Genomic DNA, 17,839 nt, shown 5'->3' with positions numbered 1-17,839 from the left:
AATTCAAATAGCTGGATGAATTACAGCAATGTATTACGGTAAATTGATTCTGATGGACTTGAGGTATAAATTATCACATACCCACTGGATAAATAACACAATAGTTTGATGCAAGATCCCCACTGACAGCCAGAACAAAGGACTTGTGTCAATGCTCTCACTTTCAGCCTAGAGGAGTTGAATAGCATGTTTGTCATGTCCTGCCACTCCATTCTATGGCGCAGGCAAGGACAGCTGAGTACAAAATTTAAAAAAATAAATAAAATGGAAAATATTCAAAAAATTCTAATACACTATTAAAAACACTAGAAAAAAAAACATTAAAGGCTACACAAAAATGGAGACTTGATATGCCAAATGAAGAGTGGACAGAAACCACCTCTACCAACTGAAAATAGCTCATAAATGATGAATAGGTAAACAGTAAATACCTTTAAGTTTGGCACAAATATAAAACACAATAAATCATGGAAATAAATATAGAAATAAAGGGGGTCCACATTCAATAATTACAATATACAAAGAAGGTAAGTATTCAAAGTGCAAAAAAATATTAAAAATTTGCTTTGTATATATAATTATATATTTTATGATCCTCCATGTATACATTAGATCATTAGAGGCATAACTTAAGGCAGAAAAGTCCATGACTGGAGTGACATGTATGGTGAGGAACACAGAGGGCGCAAGCCAGTGGCAAGATGCGATCAATTCATTAAGTGGTGCGCTGAAGTTTAGAGCAGATTCCCGTGATGTCAGCACACCCCGAAACATCAGAATGCATGAACATCGACAATATGACAATTCCGTGACTGAAAAAAAATGATGTGCCACCCCTCCCTTTGATTAAGAGAGAAGGTACTATATAATTACACAAAGTGATTTTTGGAGAGGATTACGGCACCGTTTTGATTGAAAACACCGTTTTAGTGACAGTTTAGTTGCTACAAATGACGTGACGGGTTCCCTTTAAATACTTTACTTAATGAATTAGTAAAGCTAATCCCCAATCCCCACAATTTTAAGCGTGTCCTGAAAACGCATTTATTCAGACTGGCCTATCGCCTCAACACATTAACCTAACCTATCCCTGTGTGGCAGAGCCAAAAGTTTTACCATAACCAGGTTCCCAGCATCATGTTCCCACATGCTTTATGCATCCATTAGCCCTCTGTGTCTGTACTGTTACACACTTAACATTATGGCTGGTCCATACAATCAGAGCAACTGTTACCACCCACCTTTCGTGTCTACCTCTTTCCTCATAGACTGTAAGCTTGCGAGCAGGGCCCTCACTCCTCTTGTTATTTGTTATAATCTACTGTATGTGATTATTGTTATGCTGTAATGTCTATTGTCTGTACAAATCCCCTCTGAAATGTAAAGTGCTGCGGAATATGTCGGCGCTATAAAAATAAAAATTATTATTATTATTATTATTATTAAAGCTGCTTCTTTAGAAACCCTTATCAATGAACTCACTGCACAGTGTGTGATATTACAGACTGATTGACTTGACCTGTGAAACGTGGACACAAAACTTGTACTTTGTTCATGTCATACCTTTTAAATATTTGCTTACAATTAAAAATAAAATACGATAGACCCAGAACATTGAACATTAGGAATATAAGACAAACTTATAAAACGATTATAAGGGTTTCTGCACACAGTCTTTTCTAGGAGGTTTTGGTGCTGAAACTCACTAAATCCTCTTCCAAATCTTAAAGTGGGCAGGGCTGGGATAGGCATGGCTACCGCAGCTTGTCAAATTTATGATGAGCGTCAGCGCTCTCTACCCCAAAATTCTTACTCAAGCGGGGGCTGGAGTGAAATTTGGGGTGAGGTGCACATAGCGTCCACTCCAATATGCCCCCTAATCAAGTGTGGCGAGAGAATCGCCAGTCTTGATGAATTAGTCATGCTGTGTTTTTAATTGCGTTTTTCTTTCTTTCGCTGCAATCATGGCATCTGGATCATATTACGCCTTGCTGTAATAATGGGATAAGTTTACCTTTTTTGTTCCTTCACTTTAGACAGCATTTAGAGTTACATATACAGGGTGATCCAAAAGTAGGTGGACAGAAAATAACATTTATTTTGATTTATATATAAAATTATATTTACTAACACAAGCATAACATTGACAATTAAATTTTATTCTGAACAATAAAACAAAAGCCCTTAAAGGGAACCTGTCACCCCCCACCAGGGTATTTTTATGAATACATCATAACACATTGCGGGGCGGGATCTGGGGCCTCCACAACACGCAGGCGCAATATTGAAAAAAAATTCAAAACTAACATGTTAGTCAAAAAGTAGTCAGGAACCAGTTAAAGTAAACATTGTGGTTCCCCCACCGAATAATAAGGACAAACCTTCAAACGTGGAGTACTCACAAACATATGTAAATAAAAAAAGGGGAAAATTGAGTAACCATAAACCACAAAGAGAAAATATGAAAAATAATAAGAACAATCTTTATTTAGTCACATTAAAAGAGAATATCAAACATTCATAATTGCATCAGAGGTGATTAAAGAAAAAGACAATCCTGATGACGAGGGTAATCATCCCCACCTACGGTCAGAGTGACAATTGGCCCTAAAGACCACATAGATAATTAAGGTCATAGCACATATAAGTTGCTAAATAAACGCAACAGTCAATGACTGGCAAAAAGTGGCCCCAAAATAATATAGACTCGGTAACAAACACCTATGAGAGCAGCAGCATGTAATACCATAAGAGGGGGGATTGATCGGTAAGTACCAAAAATCAAGCCCAGTGCCCGGCTGCCATAGTCACTCACCCATACTATTGCTGTGTAGGTAGGGGGACGACCCACTCGACCCCGACGCGCGTTTCGCCACGGCTTTCTCAAGGGGAAGTGTCTGTCTAACAACATCTATCCATGTTATATAAGCGGCGTCCCAGGTGTGGATAATCAAAACGGCGCATGCCCAGCTGAACCGGGCGGTTAACTTGCGATGCCCCACCGCCATCCCTGAGTCGCGTGCATAGGTGGAAAAAATGTCCACTCAGACGTCATCAATATGCGCGCGACCCACGTCATGATGGCCCGTGCATCGCGCACCATAATCGGCCAAGCCGCGCATGCGCACATGATCAGCGCCATTTTCATGAAGACTCACTGGGAGCAGCCATAATGCAGGCATCTGAAACAGGTCATAGTATCGCCCTAATTCGTGCTATTAAACGCAATTAGACGCAATAACCCTTCCAAAAAAGTATATATATATAAGGCGCCTTATATATATATACTTTTTTGGAAGGGTTATTGCGTCTATTATTTGTAACTCACCAAATATTCCCCCATATATGACGTTTAGTGTATGTGCATTTTTTTCTTGCGGATACGCCGCACACTGCCTGGTCATTACATTGCAGGCTGTGGCGATTTTTGTAAGGATGCACTGGGTATTTAATATAGCTAATCCCGTTGTTCTTTAATAGCACGAATTAGGGCGATACTATGACCTGTTTCAGATGCCTGCATTATGGCTGCTCCCAGTGAGTCTTCATGAAAATGGCGCTGATCATGTGCGCATGCGCGGCTTGGCCGATTATGGTGCGCGATGCACGGGCCATCATGACGTGGGTCGCGCGCATATTGATGACGTCTGAGTGGACATTTTTTCCACCTATGCGCGCGACTCAGGGATGGCGGTGGGGCATCGCAAGTTAACCGCTCGGTTCAGCTGGGCATGCGCCGTTTTGATTATCCACACCTGGGACGCCGCTTATATAACATGGATAGATGTTGTTAGACAGACACTTCCCCTTGAGAAAGCCGTGGCGAAACGCGCGTCGGGGTCGAGTGGGTCGTCCCCCTACCTACACAGCAATAGTATGGGTGAGTGACTATGGCAGCCGGGCACTGGGCTTGATTTTTGGTACTTACCGATCAATCCCCCCTCTTATGGCATTACATGCTGCTGCTCTCATAGGTGTTTGTTACCGAGTCTATATTATTTTGGGGCCACTTTTTGCCAGTCATTGACTGTTGCGTTTATTTAGCAACTTATATGTGCTATGACCTTAATTATCTATGTGGTCTTTAGGGCCAACGGTCACTCTGACCGTAGGTGGGGATGATTACCCTCGTTGTCATCAGGATTGTCTTTTTTTTTTAATCACCTCTGATGCAATTATGAATGTTTGATATTCTCTTTTAATGTGACTAAATAAAGATTGTTCTTATTATTTTTCATATTTTCTCTTTGTGGTTTATGGTTACTCAATTTTCCCCTTTTTTTATTTACGCAGGCGCAATAGCCTGATGTCGGTTCTCGGGCAGCGCGCACTGCACATGCACGAGAACTCTTGTCACAGCGGAGGCGCCGTCATTTTTCACAACAGGAGGAGGAAGCGACGCACAGGGGCATCATGATGGATGGATGGTGGGCGGCGCTGAGACACCGGACAGGCATGATGGACGGACGGTAGGCGGCTGATACAGAGGGACACACCATACCTATGGGACACATTACAGGTATGAGGAGCTAGTTATAAAAGTCGATATTTCAGCGTTACTAGGGATCAGAAAAAGAAGAGCCTCCTTCAGGCTGTGTGCCCACGATGCGTTTTTGTAAGCGTTTCCGCAGCGTTTGAGCCGGATCAGACGCTGCAGAAACGCTTAAAAGATGCATCAAATTAATTAGCATGCATTTTTGGCTTTTTGTGCCAATGCATGCATTTTTAACCGCTCAGGAATCGCTTAGCGGCTAAAAACGCAGCATGCTCATTAATTCCCGCATTGCTCAGCGTTTTTAGCCATCCCCAATGATCCCAGAAATCGCGTGTCAAAAAACGCGTCAAAAATCGCACGGAAAAAGACGCGCGTTTTCTGGGAAGGGGATCCTTTTCCTGAGCGTTTAAAAAAGCTAGCGTGGGCACACAGCCTCACAGAATGCAGCCTTAGTGCTGCTGAAGGTGGCTCTTTAACTGAAAAACACCCTGGGGGGGGGTGACAGGTTCCCTTTAAATGTTATCAACGCAGGTGCTTAAACTGTTTTCCATCACAATTTGCACAGCTTTGAAGTCTGTCTCTTACGCTTCGACAAAATTTTTGCACAAGTCTATTCGGGTATTAATTTCTTGAAATGCATCTCTTATGTAATTTTTCAAATCACTGACACTTTTTGGTTTTCGACTATAAACTTTGTCCTTGAGTACTCCCCAAAAGAAAAAATCCATTGGGGTCAAGTCTGGTGAACGTGCCGGCCAATCAAGTGGGCCTCTTCGGCCAATCCATTTATTAGGAAATGTTTTATCAAGATACTCGCGGACTACTCTTGAATAATGTGGAGGGGCCCTATCTTGTTGGAAATAAAGCTCATTTGAATTAGGCTGTTGCTATAACTGGGGAACAACTTGAATCATTAGAATTTCGAGATACTATCTCCTGTGATTGTTCCATCAAAAAAATGGTCCAAAAACACCAAAACTTGAATACCACCCCAAACATTGACACCAGGCTCATTTAGTTGTTGCTCTATGTTAAATGCATGTCCTCATTATACCAGTAAATACAATTATGTCTGTTAATATGGCCAGAGAATTTGAAAGAAGCTTCATCACTCCACATAATGTTATCTAAAATTACCGGATTTTCTTCAATTTCATTAAGCATAATCTCACTAAATTGCATCCTCCAATAAGCCATGAATTAGACGTGGACGATAAGCTTTGCACCCAATAGATTTCAGGATTCGCATGATGGAAGCTCGTGAAATTCCCAATTCTAAACAGACTCTTCTGGTGGACTTTTTTGGACTCTGAACAAATGTTTCAGCAACAAGTTGTTTATTATTTTCTGTACAGGCTGTTTTGGGTCGGCCAGCTTTTGGAGCATTAAGGATTGAGCCAGTGGCATCGAATTTATCATGAATGCGGTAAATGGTTTGTCTCTTTGGGGCTTGAGTACCAAATGTTTCAACCCAATTTGCTCCAAGGGTGTGTGCACACGTTGCGGATTCTGCTGCGGATCCGCAGCGGATCTGGCCCTGCGGATCCGCAGCAATTTCTGCTGCGTTGTACCGTACCATTTTAGTCTATGTAAAAAGAAAAACGCAGTGCATACTTTGGGGATTTTTCCGCGCAGATTTGCTGCGGATTTAAATCCGCAGCATGTCATTTCTTTGTGCGGATTCCGCAGCAGTTTGGCAGCACAGAGACCAAACGTAACACTGAAGGAGCTGCAGAGTTCCCAGAGACTGGAGTATCTGTCCATACGACCACAGTAAGCTGTACACAATAGTGGTGGCTTTTATGGAAGAGTGGGCAGAAAAAGGCTTTACTTACAGACAAAAATTGTTTGCCAAAAAACATGTGGGAGACTTGTATGAAGGAAGGAGCTGTGGTCAGATGAGACCAAAATTTAACTTTTTGTCCACCAAGGCAAAAGCCATGTCTGGTGCCAAAAGAACCAGCTCATCAACCCAAGAACACCATCCCCACAGTGAAACATGGTGGTGGCAGCAACATGCTTTGAGTATGTTTTTCGGTAGCAGGGGCAGGAAGACTGTTCAAAATCGAGAAGATGGATGGAGCAAAATTTCAAAGTTTCAGTCTGTGACAATAACCCAATCCATACTGCTAAAGCAACACACAAATGGAGGAGAAACGTGCAAATGTTTTGGAGTGGCCTAGTTAAAGCCCAGAGCTCAATCCAAATGAGAATCTGCTGTCAGACTTGAAGATTGCTGTTCACCAGAGGAAACCATCTAACTTGAAGGAGCTGGATCAGTTCTGCCTTGAGGAATGGACAAAAATTTCAGTAAGATATGGAAAGCACATGGAGACTTATCCAAAGCGACTTGCTGCTGTAATTGCCGCAAAATGAGGCTCTACAAAGTACTGACTATAGGGGTGGTGAATAGTTATGCACACTAAAGTTTTCAGTTATTTTGTCTTATTTGTTTTGCCACAGACGATAAATTCAGAGGGGGGTGAATATTCTCACAAGCCACTGTATCTTTAAGAATATACATAATATTAGTTTAGAGAAAGACAGCAGAGCTGGGATGCCATTTGCATCTATAACTAGGGTGCCACTGTCCGCAATTAAGTAAAAGTCAGAAATAGGGTCAGCTGAATTATTCAACCCTATAATCCTTATATATTTTCAGGCTTTTTAGATCATTTTGGTATTTTAATATAGTCTAATAAAGTATTGGACTTTTAAAGTGGAAGACACTATGTTATACATTTTTCTTTCCAACAGGAATTTAGTGGGCAACTGTGCCCTCACCATGTGGATTTGTATACACAGACTGACTGGCCAAATGATATGACAATCAATGAGTTTAATCTTTACTGATTAGTGGTAGTTTAATAGCTTGTTTACACAGGCAGGATAAAGAAAAGGGTCAACGCTGAGCGATCTGTAATATTATCGATTGCTGAGTGCACAGAGACTTCTGCGGTTCTCTGATGAGTATGGTTTACACAGCTAAAGATCATTTCACCAGATGAACGAGCATTACGCACATTCGAGTGGTCTGTAGTAAGTTTACATGGCAATATAATCGTGAAACAAGCATTTTTAGGAAGATTCACTTCATATAAGCTCCTACCTCACTATGGATAGGTAATTCTGGACGCCATCATGATTGCAAGGGCCCTTGATTTTACATTTATTAGCTGATCAGTGAATCAGAACGAAATGTTTCCCTATTTAAAAATGCATTACTTTTCAGTCTGAAACCTCACATTTTTAATTCATTAATTTCCCCTAATATGCAGTTTGCAGCCTAATCTAAGTTTCATGGGATCGTCTCTCCCAGCAAAAAAAAATTTGTGGCCCCATAGACTTGAAGGGGCAAGTCTTATCTGATTTATGAAATAATCTAGTACATGCTGAGATTTTTTTTGCACACACATTCGGTCACTGAAAGAAAACACATTGGTCAGAGTACTGTTTTTTTCATGGACAGCAACTGGACCAAAAATATGGTTGTGTGGATGAGCCTAAAAACTGAACAAAGGGGACAGCAGCGAGCGCCATCGGCAGCTCTAATAGACTGGTATCGGTTTTGGAAAGCACTCAGATAGCTATAGGACTCATACACTAGGCAGCACCAAAATAAAAGTTTTTTTTTTAATGAAAACTATTTATAACTTACGCCTGCTCAAATCCAACCTGCCAAGTTTTTCATTCACAGTATGGCAGCCAACCAAGGCATTAAGACTACACAAAAATTGATCTAATGCATCGAAAGCCATTTTACACCTATGACATTACAGGGTTGGTCTGGGCCTAGGATATATACGTTAGGCTATGTGCACACGTATGCAGAAAATTTCTGCATAAAATCCTGAATCCTTCCCAGAAAACGCGAGTTTTTTTCCTCGCGTTTTTTGCGCAAAAAACACGCGGTTTTTTTGCGGTTTATTTCCGCGTGGTTCCAGACCCATATAAAATAGCTAAAAATGCGGAATTTTCAGCTAATTAATGAGCATGCTGCATTTTTTACCGCAAAGCGTTTTTTTCATAGTAAAAAACGCATACATCTGCACAAAAATTGCAGAATTCATGTAAATGAATGGTAAGCTTCTTTTAAGCATTTTTGACGCGGTTTATTTGGTAAAACCGCGAAAAAACGCTACATGTCAACACAGCCTAAGGCTACTTTCACATTTCCGTTTTGAAGCATCAGGCGCGATGCGGCGAAAAATGTAAAAACCGGATCCAGCGCCTGTTGCCACTGGATCTGGCTTTTTTCCCATAGACTTACATTATCGCCGCATTGTGCCTCATGGCCATGCGGCGTGTCCGGCTTTTGCCGAAAACAGCAAAAAATGCCTGTCCGGCCTCTGCAAAAAAACGTTCCATGCAACGTTTTTGACAGCGCCGGACCGCTTTTTTGCAGAGCGCATGCCCGAAGACTCTCTCTCCCTCTCCTGCACCGTATTCGGCAAAAACAGATGATCCGGCGGATTTAATATCCGGAAATGTGAAAGTAGCCTAAGTCTTACCTGGCACCGGCTAAGAAAAGCAGCTTACTGAAGAAAATAGGAGCCGAGCTGTTAACAACAGCCACTACACAGAGAATGGACGAGTAATCAGTATCATAAGACTGATGAACCCCTTTATAAACAAGTTTTTGACTGTTCTGACTAAACATACAAAGGAAAACAATGTGCTCCATCATTAGATAATGAACCTGAGATGCCTGCAATGTAATAAACTGCTTGGGATCTGAATCACTCCAGCTTGTAAGGCCACATTCACACGTTGAGTATTTGGTGAGTTTTTTACCTCAGTGTTTGTCAGACAAAACCAGAAGTGGAACGGTCAGAGGAAAAGCATAATAGAAACCCGTCACCACTTCTGTATTTATCACCCACTCCTGGTTTTGGCTTACAAATACTGAGGTAAAATACTGACCAAATACTGAGGTAAAAAACTCACCAAATACTGAGGTAAAAAACTCACCAAATACTGAGGTAAAAAACTCACCAAATACTGAGGTAAAAAACTCACCAAATACTGAGGTAAAAAACTCACCAAATACTGAGGTAAAAAACTCACCAAATACTGACCGTGGCTCTACTGTGGAAAAGTAAATTCTCAACAATTCATTCACTAAGTTGTCACTCTGGAAGTCTGATACCACAAAGCATTATTATTACTCACTAGATTATGGCCCGATGCTATCGCATCGGGAGGATGCGATAGCATCACACCTCTTGCCATATTAACCCTCAACACACACACTCCTCTCACCTTTCACCATCTCCACTCGCATCCACTCACTCTTTCACTCCACATACGACCCTTTCTCTCTCACTCCATCTCTCATACTCACACCGTCATCGTCGCTGCCCCGACATCTTCCTCCGCCGCCGCGATCCAGGATCCAGACGTTCTCCAGGCCGCCGACATGTTCTTGCGGGACGCCATCTTGGATTTCGTGAAATCCCGCGATATTAAAGATGGCGTCGCTGCAACATGTCGCTGGCGTGGACGACATCGGGATCCAAAAAGATGGCGTCGGCGAAATCTCGCGAGATTACGCCGACGCCATTTTGGATCCCGATGTCGCCCACGCCAGCGACATATTCTTGCGGGACGCCATCTTGGATTTCGTGAAGTCCCGCGATATTCAAGATGGCGTCGCCGCAACAACATGTCGCTGGCATGGCGACATCGGGATCCAAAATGGCGTCGGCGTAATCTCGCGAGATTTCGCCGACGCCATCTTTTTGGATCCCGATGTCGTCCACGCCAGCGACATGTTGTTGCGGCGACGCCATCTTTAATATCGCGGGATTTCACGAAATCCAAGATGGCGTCCCGCAAGAACATGTGGGCGGCCTGGAGAACGTCTGGATCCTGGATCGCGGCGGCGGAGGAAGATGTCGGGGCAGCGACGATGACAGTGTGAGTATGAGAAACGGAGTGAGAGAAAGGAACGTATGTGGAGTGAAAGAGTGAGTGGACATGAGTGGAGGTGAAAGGTGAGAGGAGTGTGTGTTGAGGCGGTGTGGTGTGTTGAGGGTTAACATGTGCGTGTGTGTGGTGACGTCACCGGTTACAACTGGACGGAAGTTGTTACAACCGGAAGCTGGTTAGGGCATTTATTATTATAGATTAGCTGATCTCTTCTACGCCTGTTCTGTGCCACGGAAAATCCTCATCAAGTAGAGTCCATGGCTAATCTGGTTAACTTTCTGCTAAAGGGTAATCATCAGTAAAGGATAAAGTGAAGATCCATATACTGTAAGTGGCAACTTTATATTATACCTTCTCCTGCATTCATTCGGGATGGCAATGCTAACTTGGCGTGCCACAGATCACTTCTTTCACCTTCAATTGAAATCCACTTGTTAATCGTTAAACAATGTAAAAAATAAAAGAAATGAAAAGGCATATGGCAATGTAATCCAAGGCAGTAATGTAGCCCTGATTTGTGGGCTCTGATACACTGGTGTAAGTAATATCACATGTTCTTACACTACCTACAGAGAGGTTGTCCCATAGTCATCCTGCGCTGCGGATAGGTGATAACTTGCTGACTGGTGGGGGTCCCATCGGTTGAGGCCACCACTGCCCCATTCACAGTCCAGTGTACTGATGGCGATAGCCGAGCATTATCCCATAGAAAACTCACACACAGCCATCACCTTTTTTTTTTTTTTTTTTCAAATAAAATATGCCAGACCCCATTCCTGGAATCTGTTGTGTTTCAGTGGTTGGATCCCAATGAACAGCAAGTTGTCATCGATCTACCCTATGAATGAGTGATAACTTTCCAAGCAAAAGCTTACCTTCAGCTTCACAAGAAAACCATAATACTGCAGAATCTTGCACTATAATCATTTTACTAGAGAGTCTTTGCCGATACAGTACGGACCACCCAAAGTCTGTGCGGCGGGCTACACTAAACTAAGCAACACCTTTCTCCTGCTGTTGGCAGCCGTCTTCAGTGCAGGCGCGCGTCATACGATGCTGAAGATGGTTGCCAAGAGCTTCATTTAGTAGAGTCCGCAGCATGGACTTCAGGTGCTCCGTACTGCGGGGGGTAAGGACAAAAACTTTTAATAGAGTGATTTAGTAAAATGACTGTACTGCCGAGCCCTGGCCTGTAAACTTTACTTGTGACAGTGGAGGTCGCTTTTATGGGATTCTCTGAGAAATGTACTAAAATAAGTAATACACAGTTACGGTAATTATTACAATTTTTCTAAATACTTTTCTATAGTAAAAAATGTATTCTTTATGTGCTGTACCCTGTCAGGATACCAAGATGGTAGTTACCATCAATCACACCCTGTCCTAGAGTTCAGGAGGGGCTGCGTGAAGCACGAGACAGAGGTCATGTCAGAGCAGCGTCCTGTCAGACGCCGGTATATCTCCTTGTGCACATAATAATAGAGGCTCTCATTTAGCAAAATTCTCTGACAGTAACAGAAATTCTCTTTGTTGTCCATAGCAATCAGAACTCCGCTTTTATTTATCCAGAGTAGTATAAGAAATGAGAGGCGAGCTCTGGTTGGCTGCTGTGAGGCAGTGTATAATGAGGTTGTGCAGATCAGACATGTCAGGGGACATCAGGCGGCTGATCCCTCCTACTTTGTCTACAGCCACATTAAGAAATAAAGAGATCATTAAGGGCGACTGCGGCTCAGGGAGAAAGCTATTTGGATAGAGAGATAACCAGTATTCTTTACAGAAGATCCTGCCAAATCAAACAACTACAATGATGCAAATGCTGCTGTACACACTGGATCATCTGCGGACAATTAGTGGGCAGATTGGACTTGGCACTGACACATGTTGAGCAAGACAGTCCCTTATATCCCCGAGATCCAGAGCAGGGAGCTGCAGCCAGCAGATACTGCATGTGGGGGGATCCGGAGCAACCAATGCCTGTGGGGGGATCCCAAGCAGACACCACCTGTGGGGGGATCCCGTGCAGCCAGCAGATACTGCATGTGGGGGGATCCCAAGCAGCCAATGCCTGTGGGGGGGATCCCGAGCAGCCAGCAGACGCCGCCTGTGGGGGGGGATCCCGAGCAGCCAGCAGACGCCGCCTGTGGGGGGGGATCCCGAGCAGCCAGCAGACGCCGCCTGTGGGGGGGGATCCCGAGCAGCCAGCAGACGCCGCCTGTGGGGGGGGATCCCGAGCAGCCAGCAGACGCCGCCTGTGGGGGGGGATCCCGAGCAGCCAGCAGACGCCGCCTGTGGGGGGGGATCCCGAGCAGCCAGCAGACGCCGCCTGTGGGGGGGGATCCCGAGCAGCCAGCAGACGCCGCCTGTGGGGGGGGATCCCGAGCAGCCAGCAGACGCCGCCTGTGGGGGGGGATCCCGAGCAGCCAGCAGACGCCGCCTGTGGGGGGGGATCCCGAGCAGCCAGCAGACGCCGCCTGTGGGGGGGGATCCCGAGCAGCCAGCAGACGCCGCCTGTGGGGGGGGATCCCGAGCAGCCAGCAGACGCCGCCTGTGGGGGGGGATCCCGAGCAGCCAGCAGACGCCGCCTGTGGGGGGGGATCCCGAGCAGCCAGCAGACGCCGCCTGTGGGGGGGGATCCCGAGCAGCCAGCAGACGCCGCCTGTGGGGGGGGATCCCGAGCAGCCAGCAGACGCCGCCTGTGGGGGGGGATCCCGAGCAGCCAGCAGACGCCGCCTGTGGGGGGGGATCCCGAGCAGCCAGCAGACGCCGCCTGTGGGGGGGGATCCCGAGCAGCCAGCAGACGCCGCCTGTGGGGGGGGATCCCGAGCAGCCAGCAGACGCCGCCTGTGGGGGGGGATCCCGAGCAGCCAGCAGACGCCGCCTGTGGGGGGGGATCCCGAGCAGCCAGCAGACGCCGCCTGTGGGGGGGGATCCCGAGCAGCCAGCAGACGCCGCCTGTGGGGGGGATCCCGAGCAGACACCAGACACTGCTTGTAGGGGGATCCCGAGAAGACACCAGACACTGCTTGTAGGGGGATCCCGAGAAGACACCAGACACTGCTTGTGGGGGGATCCCGAGAAGACACCAGACACTGCTTGTGGGGGGATCCCGAGAAGACACCAGACACTGCTTGTGGGGGCTCCCGAGCAGCCAGCAGAGACCGCCTGTGGGGGATCGCACGATGACGGCAGAAGGACTGTATGAGAATCGCAGTCACGCGGACAATGCCGCAGCCGATCACTGCACTGAGCTCTCAGCTCCGCACATTTGTCAATGATAACATGGCCGGCGGCTGCGCGGCACCGATGTCCTGCCCGCACCCAGCGGTCACTGTCACCCCACACACCGGACACCACTCACCTCCTCCTCGGCTTCTAACCAGCGATCTGTCACACTCGCCGGGTCACTGCACCGGAAGCCGCGTCACCTCTGGCAGCGCCCCCTATTGGCTTCAGCGTCATCAAGGTGAGACGTTAGCGGCATGGATACCAAAATTGCGTTGGATTCGTCCTTGATTCCGCAGCCTCGCTTTCGCTACCGGTTTCCCTGGTTTTACAGAAATTACCGAGCAGAGAGCGGCGAGCGAGTAGTAAAGCAAAACGCAGGCGAATAGCGGCGATGACGTCACACGAGGGCGACCCATGTAGGACCAGGAAGTGACTAACATCCCAACGTGGAGGACCTGGGCTCCGGGTGAGGGCTTCTTTCCTATTACTCTCCATGTGCCGTGTTAGTAGCCTAGCAGGAAGAGAGGGCAGTTACTGTAAGGGCGAATACCGGCGCCACCGAGAGAGAAGCATGGATGCTATGGGCAGCGTGTATTGGGTACGAGTGGGGCAGAGCCACAGCAGCCAATCAGCTTTAGGCGCTTATTGTTCAGGGCCACTTTTACATATGAAAGCTGCAGCCCTATTGGTTGTTTTGGGTGATTTCTGCACTTAAGGCAGTTTCAGTAAACCTCGCCACTGAGTGAGGGACGTGTCACGCGTCTAAGGCCTCTTTCACACTTCAGTTGTTTGACGTCAGTTGCAAACCGCCAAAGTGTGAAAAAATGGATCCGTTTTGCAACAAACGGATGCCACCAGATCCGTTTCTTGGACGGATCCGCTGCAGCCGCTAAGTCCTCGAAATTTAAAGGAACCCAACTCTGGAAAAGGAGAGAGAGAGAAAAACGTTCCTTTGTCCGTCTACTCCAGCCGGCGGATGTTAAAATTCAAACGGATCCATCAAGAAATGGAAGCAACGGACAAACATCAGTCATAATCCGCTGCTAATGTAAAAGTCTAAATACGGACACACTGACACACTGATGGGAAATAGGTGCACACTTATGACACACTGATGGGAAAAATGGACACTGATGACATACTGATGACACACATGGTAAAAATGGACACAATGATGACACACTGGTAAATACGGCCACACTGATGGGAAATAGGTGCACACTTATGAAACACTGATGGTAAAAATGGACACAATGATGACACACTGGGAAATAAGTGCACACTTATGACACAGTGATGGTAAAAATGGACACTGATGACATACTGATGACACACATGGTAAAAATGGACACAATGATGACACACATGATAAAAATGGACACAATGATGACACACTGGTAAATACGGCCACACTGATGGGAAATAGGTGCACACTTATGAAACACTGATGGTAAAATGGACACAATGATGACACACTGGGAAATAAGTGCACACTTATGACACACTGATGGTAAAAATGGACACTGATGACACACATGGTAAAAATGGACACAATGATGACACACATGATAAAAATGGACACAATGATGACACACTGGTAAATACGGCCACACTGATGGGAAATAGGTGCACACTTATGAAACACTGATGGTAAAATGGACACAATGATGACACACTGGGAAATAAGTGCACACTGATGGTAAAAATGGACACAATGATGACACACATGGTAAAAATGGACACAATGATGACACACATGATAAAAATGGACACAATGATGACACACTGGTAAATACGGCCACACTGATGCGAAATAGGTGCACACTTATGAAACACTGATGGTAAAAATGGACACTGATGACACACTGATGACACACACGGTAAAAATGGACACAATGATGACACACTGGTAAAAATAGATAAACGAATGACACACTGATGGTAAAAATGGACACCACTGACTCACGCATGGTAAAAATGGACACAGCTGAAACACTGGTAAATATGGACACACTGATGCTAAAAACGGACACATGGATAACACTGGTGGTAAAAAAAAAAAAAGGACAAAGGGATGACACACTGAAGACACCAGTACCATTTTTTCACGTACGTGTTTAAACACGGACGTATGAATGAGGTCTTGCATGAACCCCCTTGCTTTATGCGCACATGATGTATTACAATGAGATCAGATGGCCTTTTCGATCATATCCAGTAGTCTAATGCAATACAAAGTACACTTCTGTTTTTCCCCTACCTTAAAGTCTTGGATAGTTGCCACTTTGTATAATACAGCTTCAGGTGAAGCAAATTTAATACATGTCCTATTGTGCATGACATGCCAAGCGTCTTGTGATCCTCACCTGGATGTCTGCAGCAACAACCGGTATTAGAACACGTTGTGTTTTGGGTTGGTTTTTTTGGGGTTTTTTTTTTGCATTAGCAACAGATCCGGTTTCACACAACTTCTTATTATCACTTGACTGTTTGTTGCTTGAAAATGCTGATTCTTAATGTAGTAATGTAGTTTACTTTTTGCACTGAGTTTCTGTCCAGCTTCTTTTCTGGTATGGGGCAAACTGTTTAATACATTTCCTTTCTATTTCTTTAGATTTCCAATGGAATACATTTCCCACCCTGGAGGTCTGACCCTGGCTACTGGGTTAGCATGTGGTATATTTCTAGGCTGGAGGCTGCGTGGCCACCACGGACAAATCCGAAACCTCACAAGTGTTGCAGGAAATGACGTGGGAAGTGAAGCAAGTGTTATGGGAGAAAGTGGTGAATTCAAGATGGTACTAGTAGTTCGTAATGATTTAAAAATGGGAAAAGGAAAAGTGGCTGCCCAGTGCTCCCATGCTGCAGTATCTGCCTACAAGCAGCTCCAAAAAAGAAATCCTGATTTACTCAAGCAATGGGAATACTGCGGACAACCAAAAGTGGTGCTGAAAGCACCTGATGAAGACACACTAGTTGATCTTCTCTCTCATGCAAAGCAGCTGGGATTAACCATTAGTTTGATACAGGATGCTGGCCGAACACAGATAGCACCTGGATCCCGAACGGTCCTAGGTGTCGGACCAGGTCCTGCCAACTTAATTGATCAAGTGACTGGGCAATTAAAACTCTATTGATGTCTTTATGCATTTTGTGATGAATATAATGTCAGATAAATTAGCAGTTTACTGAATTTTACATTAAAATCTCATTATGTTTGGTAATGAATTTGTATCATGGACATATTTTTACCCTCTTTTTGCTGGCTTTTCTTTTCTAGCAGTTGTCATTTGCAGTTTCCTTTTCATAGGATGATTAGAATTTGTGACTGAGACTTAAGATCTAAGGGGTTACGTTTTTCCTTGTGGAGAGTGACAAGCCAAGCCTCGCATTCCAGGGTGAGGAGTCTTGCATTCGCCTCTGGGAAATTAAATATGCAAATTGTGTCTTCCTAGAGGAGCAGGACTAGTACTCCAGCGCCATCTATTGAAAGCAGTGATGACTTAGAAACCAATGTGCCTAATGAATACCATGATTTGAAGAGGTTCTCCGGGTTTATGACAAGCAGTATGATAAGCATAAGCTTTTTTTTCATATTTTATCTGTACATTTCCCAGATCTACAAGCACCGAGGCTCCCATGGTCGATCTCCGAGAGCTGCTACTGCGCGGGCGACGCCATCTTGAAGGACGACTTTTTTTTCTTTATCACCTTATTGGGGGACACAGAATACCATGGGTGTATGGTGCTGCTGCTAGGAGGCTGACACTATGCAAAAACAAGAAAGTTGGCTCCTCCCCAGCAGTATACACCCACCGACAGATACGAAGTACCTCAGTTTGTGCTTAGTGTCTGTAGGAGGCGGACCGGGATCTCCCCAGATCCGCAGATTAATAACCCCTCTTTTTTTTCCTTTAGGTTTATAATCGAACCTTTTAATTTTGTCTAATTTATTTTTCAGGTTCTCCGTCGGGAAATAGGGTGTAGCTATCACTCTGATTTCCCATATTATGCGGCTGAGCGAGCAGTGTGGTGTCACCCACATCGCAACTCTCAGTACCGCAGGCAGGACCTTTTTCCCTATCACCATTCGGTGCTATGGGCTGACGACAGGTGGCCGGTCCTTGCCAAAGCAACTCCTCACCCCTTCCCGGGACAGGGCTGAGAGGAAGACGGCGGTCGCCA

At 45.2% G+C, this 17,839-nt stretch overlaps 2 protein-coding genes across 2 annotated transcripts in view; one reads left to right on the top strand and one right to left on the bottom strand.

Annotated features, from left to right (window-relative positions):
* VMP1 (vacuole membrane protein 1) overlaps nt 1–13,924 on the bottom strand; it is a 268,295-nt gene extending 254,371 nt beyond the window's left edge. Inside the window, exon 1 of the mRNA XM_073572977.1 lies at nt 13,788–13,924. The gene's annotated coding sequence lies outside the window, so the exon portion shown is untranslated. The remainder of the gene's footprint in view (nt 1–13,787) is intronic.
* Nucleotides 13,925–13,981: 57 nt separating this feature from the next.
* On the top strand, nt 13,982–16,882 carry PTRH2 (peptidyl-tRNA hydrolase 2). The gene is made up of 2 exons (XM_073572983.1): nt 13,982–14,120; nt 16,269–16,882. Exon 2 carries the CDS (start codon nt 16,276–16,278, stop codon nt 16,789–16,791), a length of 516 nt encoding a protein of 171 aa, XP_073429084.1. The 5' UTR covers nt 13,982–14,120; nt 16,269–16,275; the 3' UTR covers nt 16,792–16,882.
* The last annotated feature ends 957 nt before the right edge of the window (nt 16,883–17,839 follow it).

Source organism: Dendrobates tinctorius, unplaced genomic scaffold (assembly GCF_039654945.1).
Source record: "Dendrobates tinctorius isolate UK_male_01 unplaced genomic scaffold, ASM3965494v1 ptg000007l, whole genome shotgun sequence".
Taxonomy (NCBI): Eukaryota; Metazoa; Chordata; class Amphibia; order Anura; family Dendrobatidae; genus Dendrobates; species Dendrobates tinctorius.
Note: the sequence above shows the minus strand (reverse complement) of the source record. Positions and strands in the feature narration are given on the sequence as shown.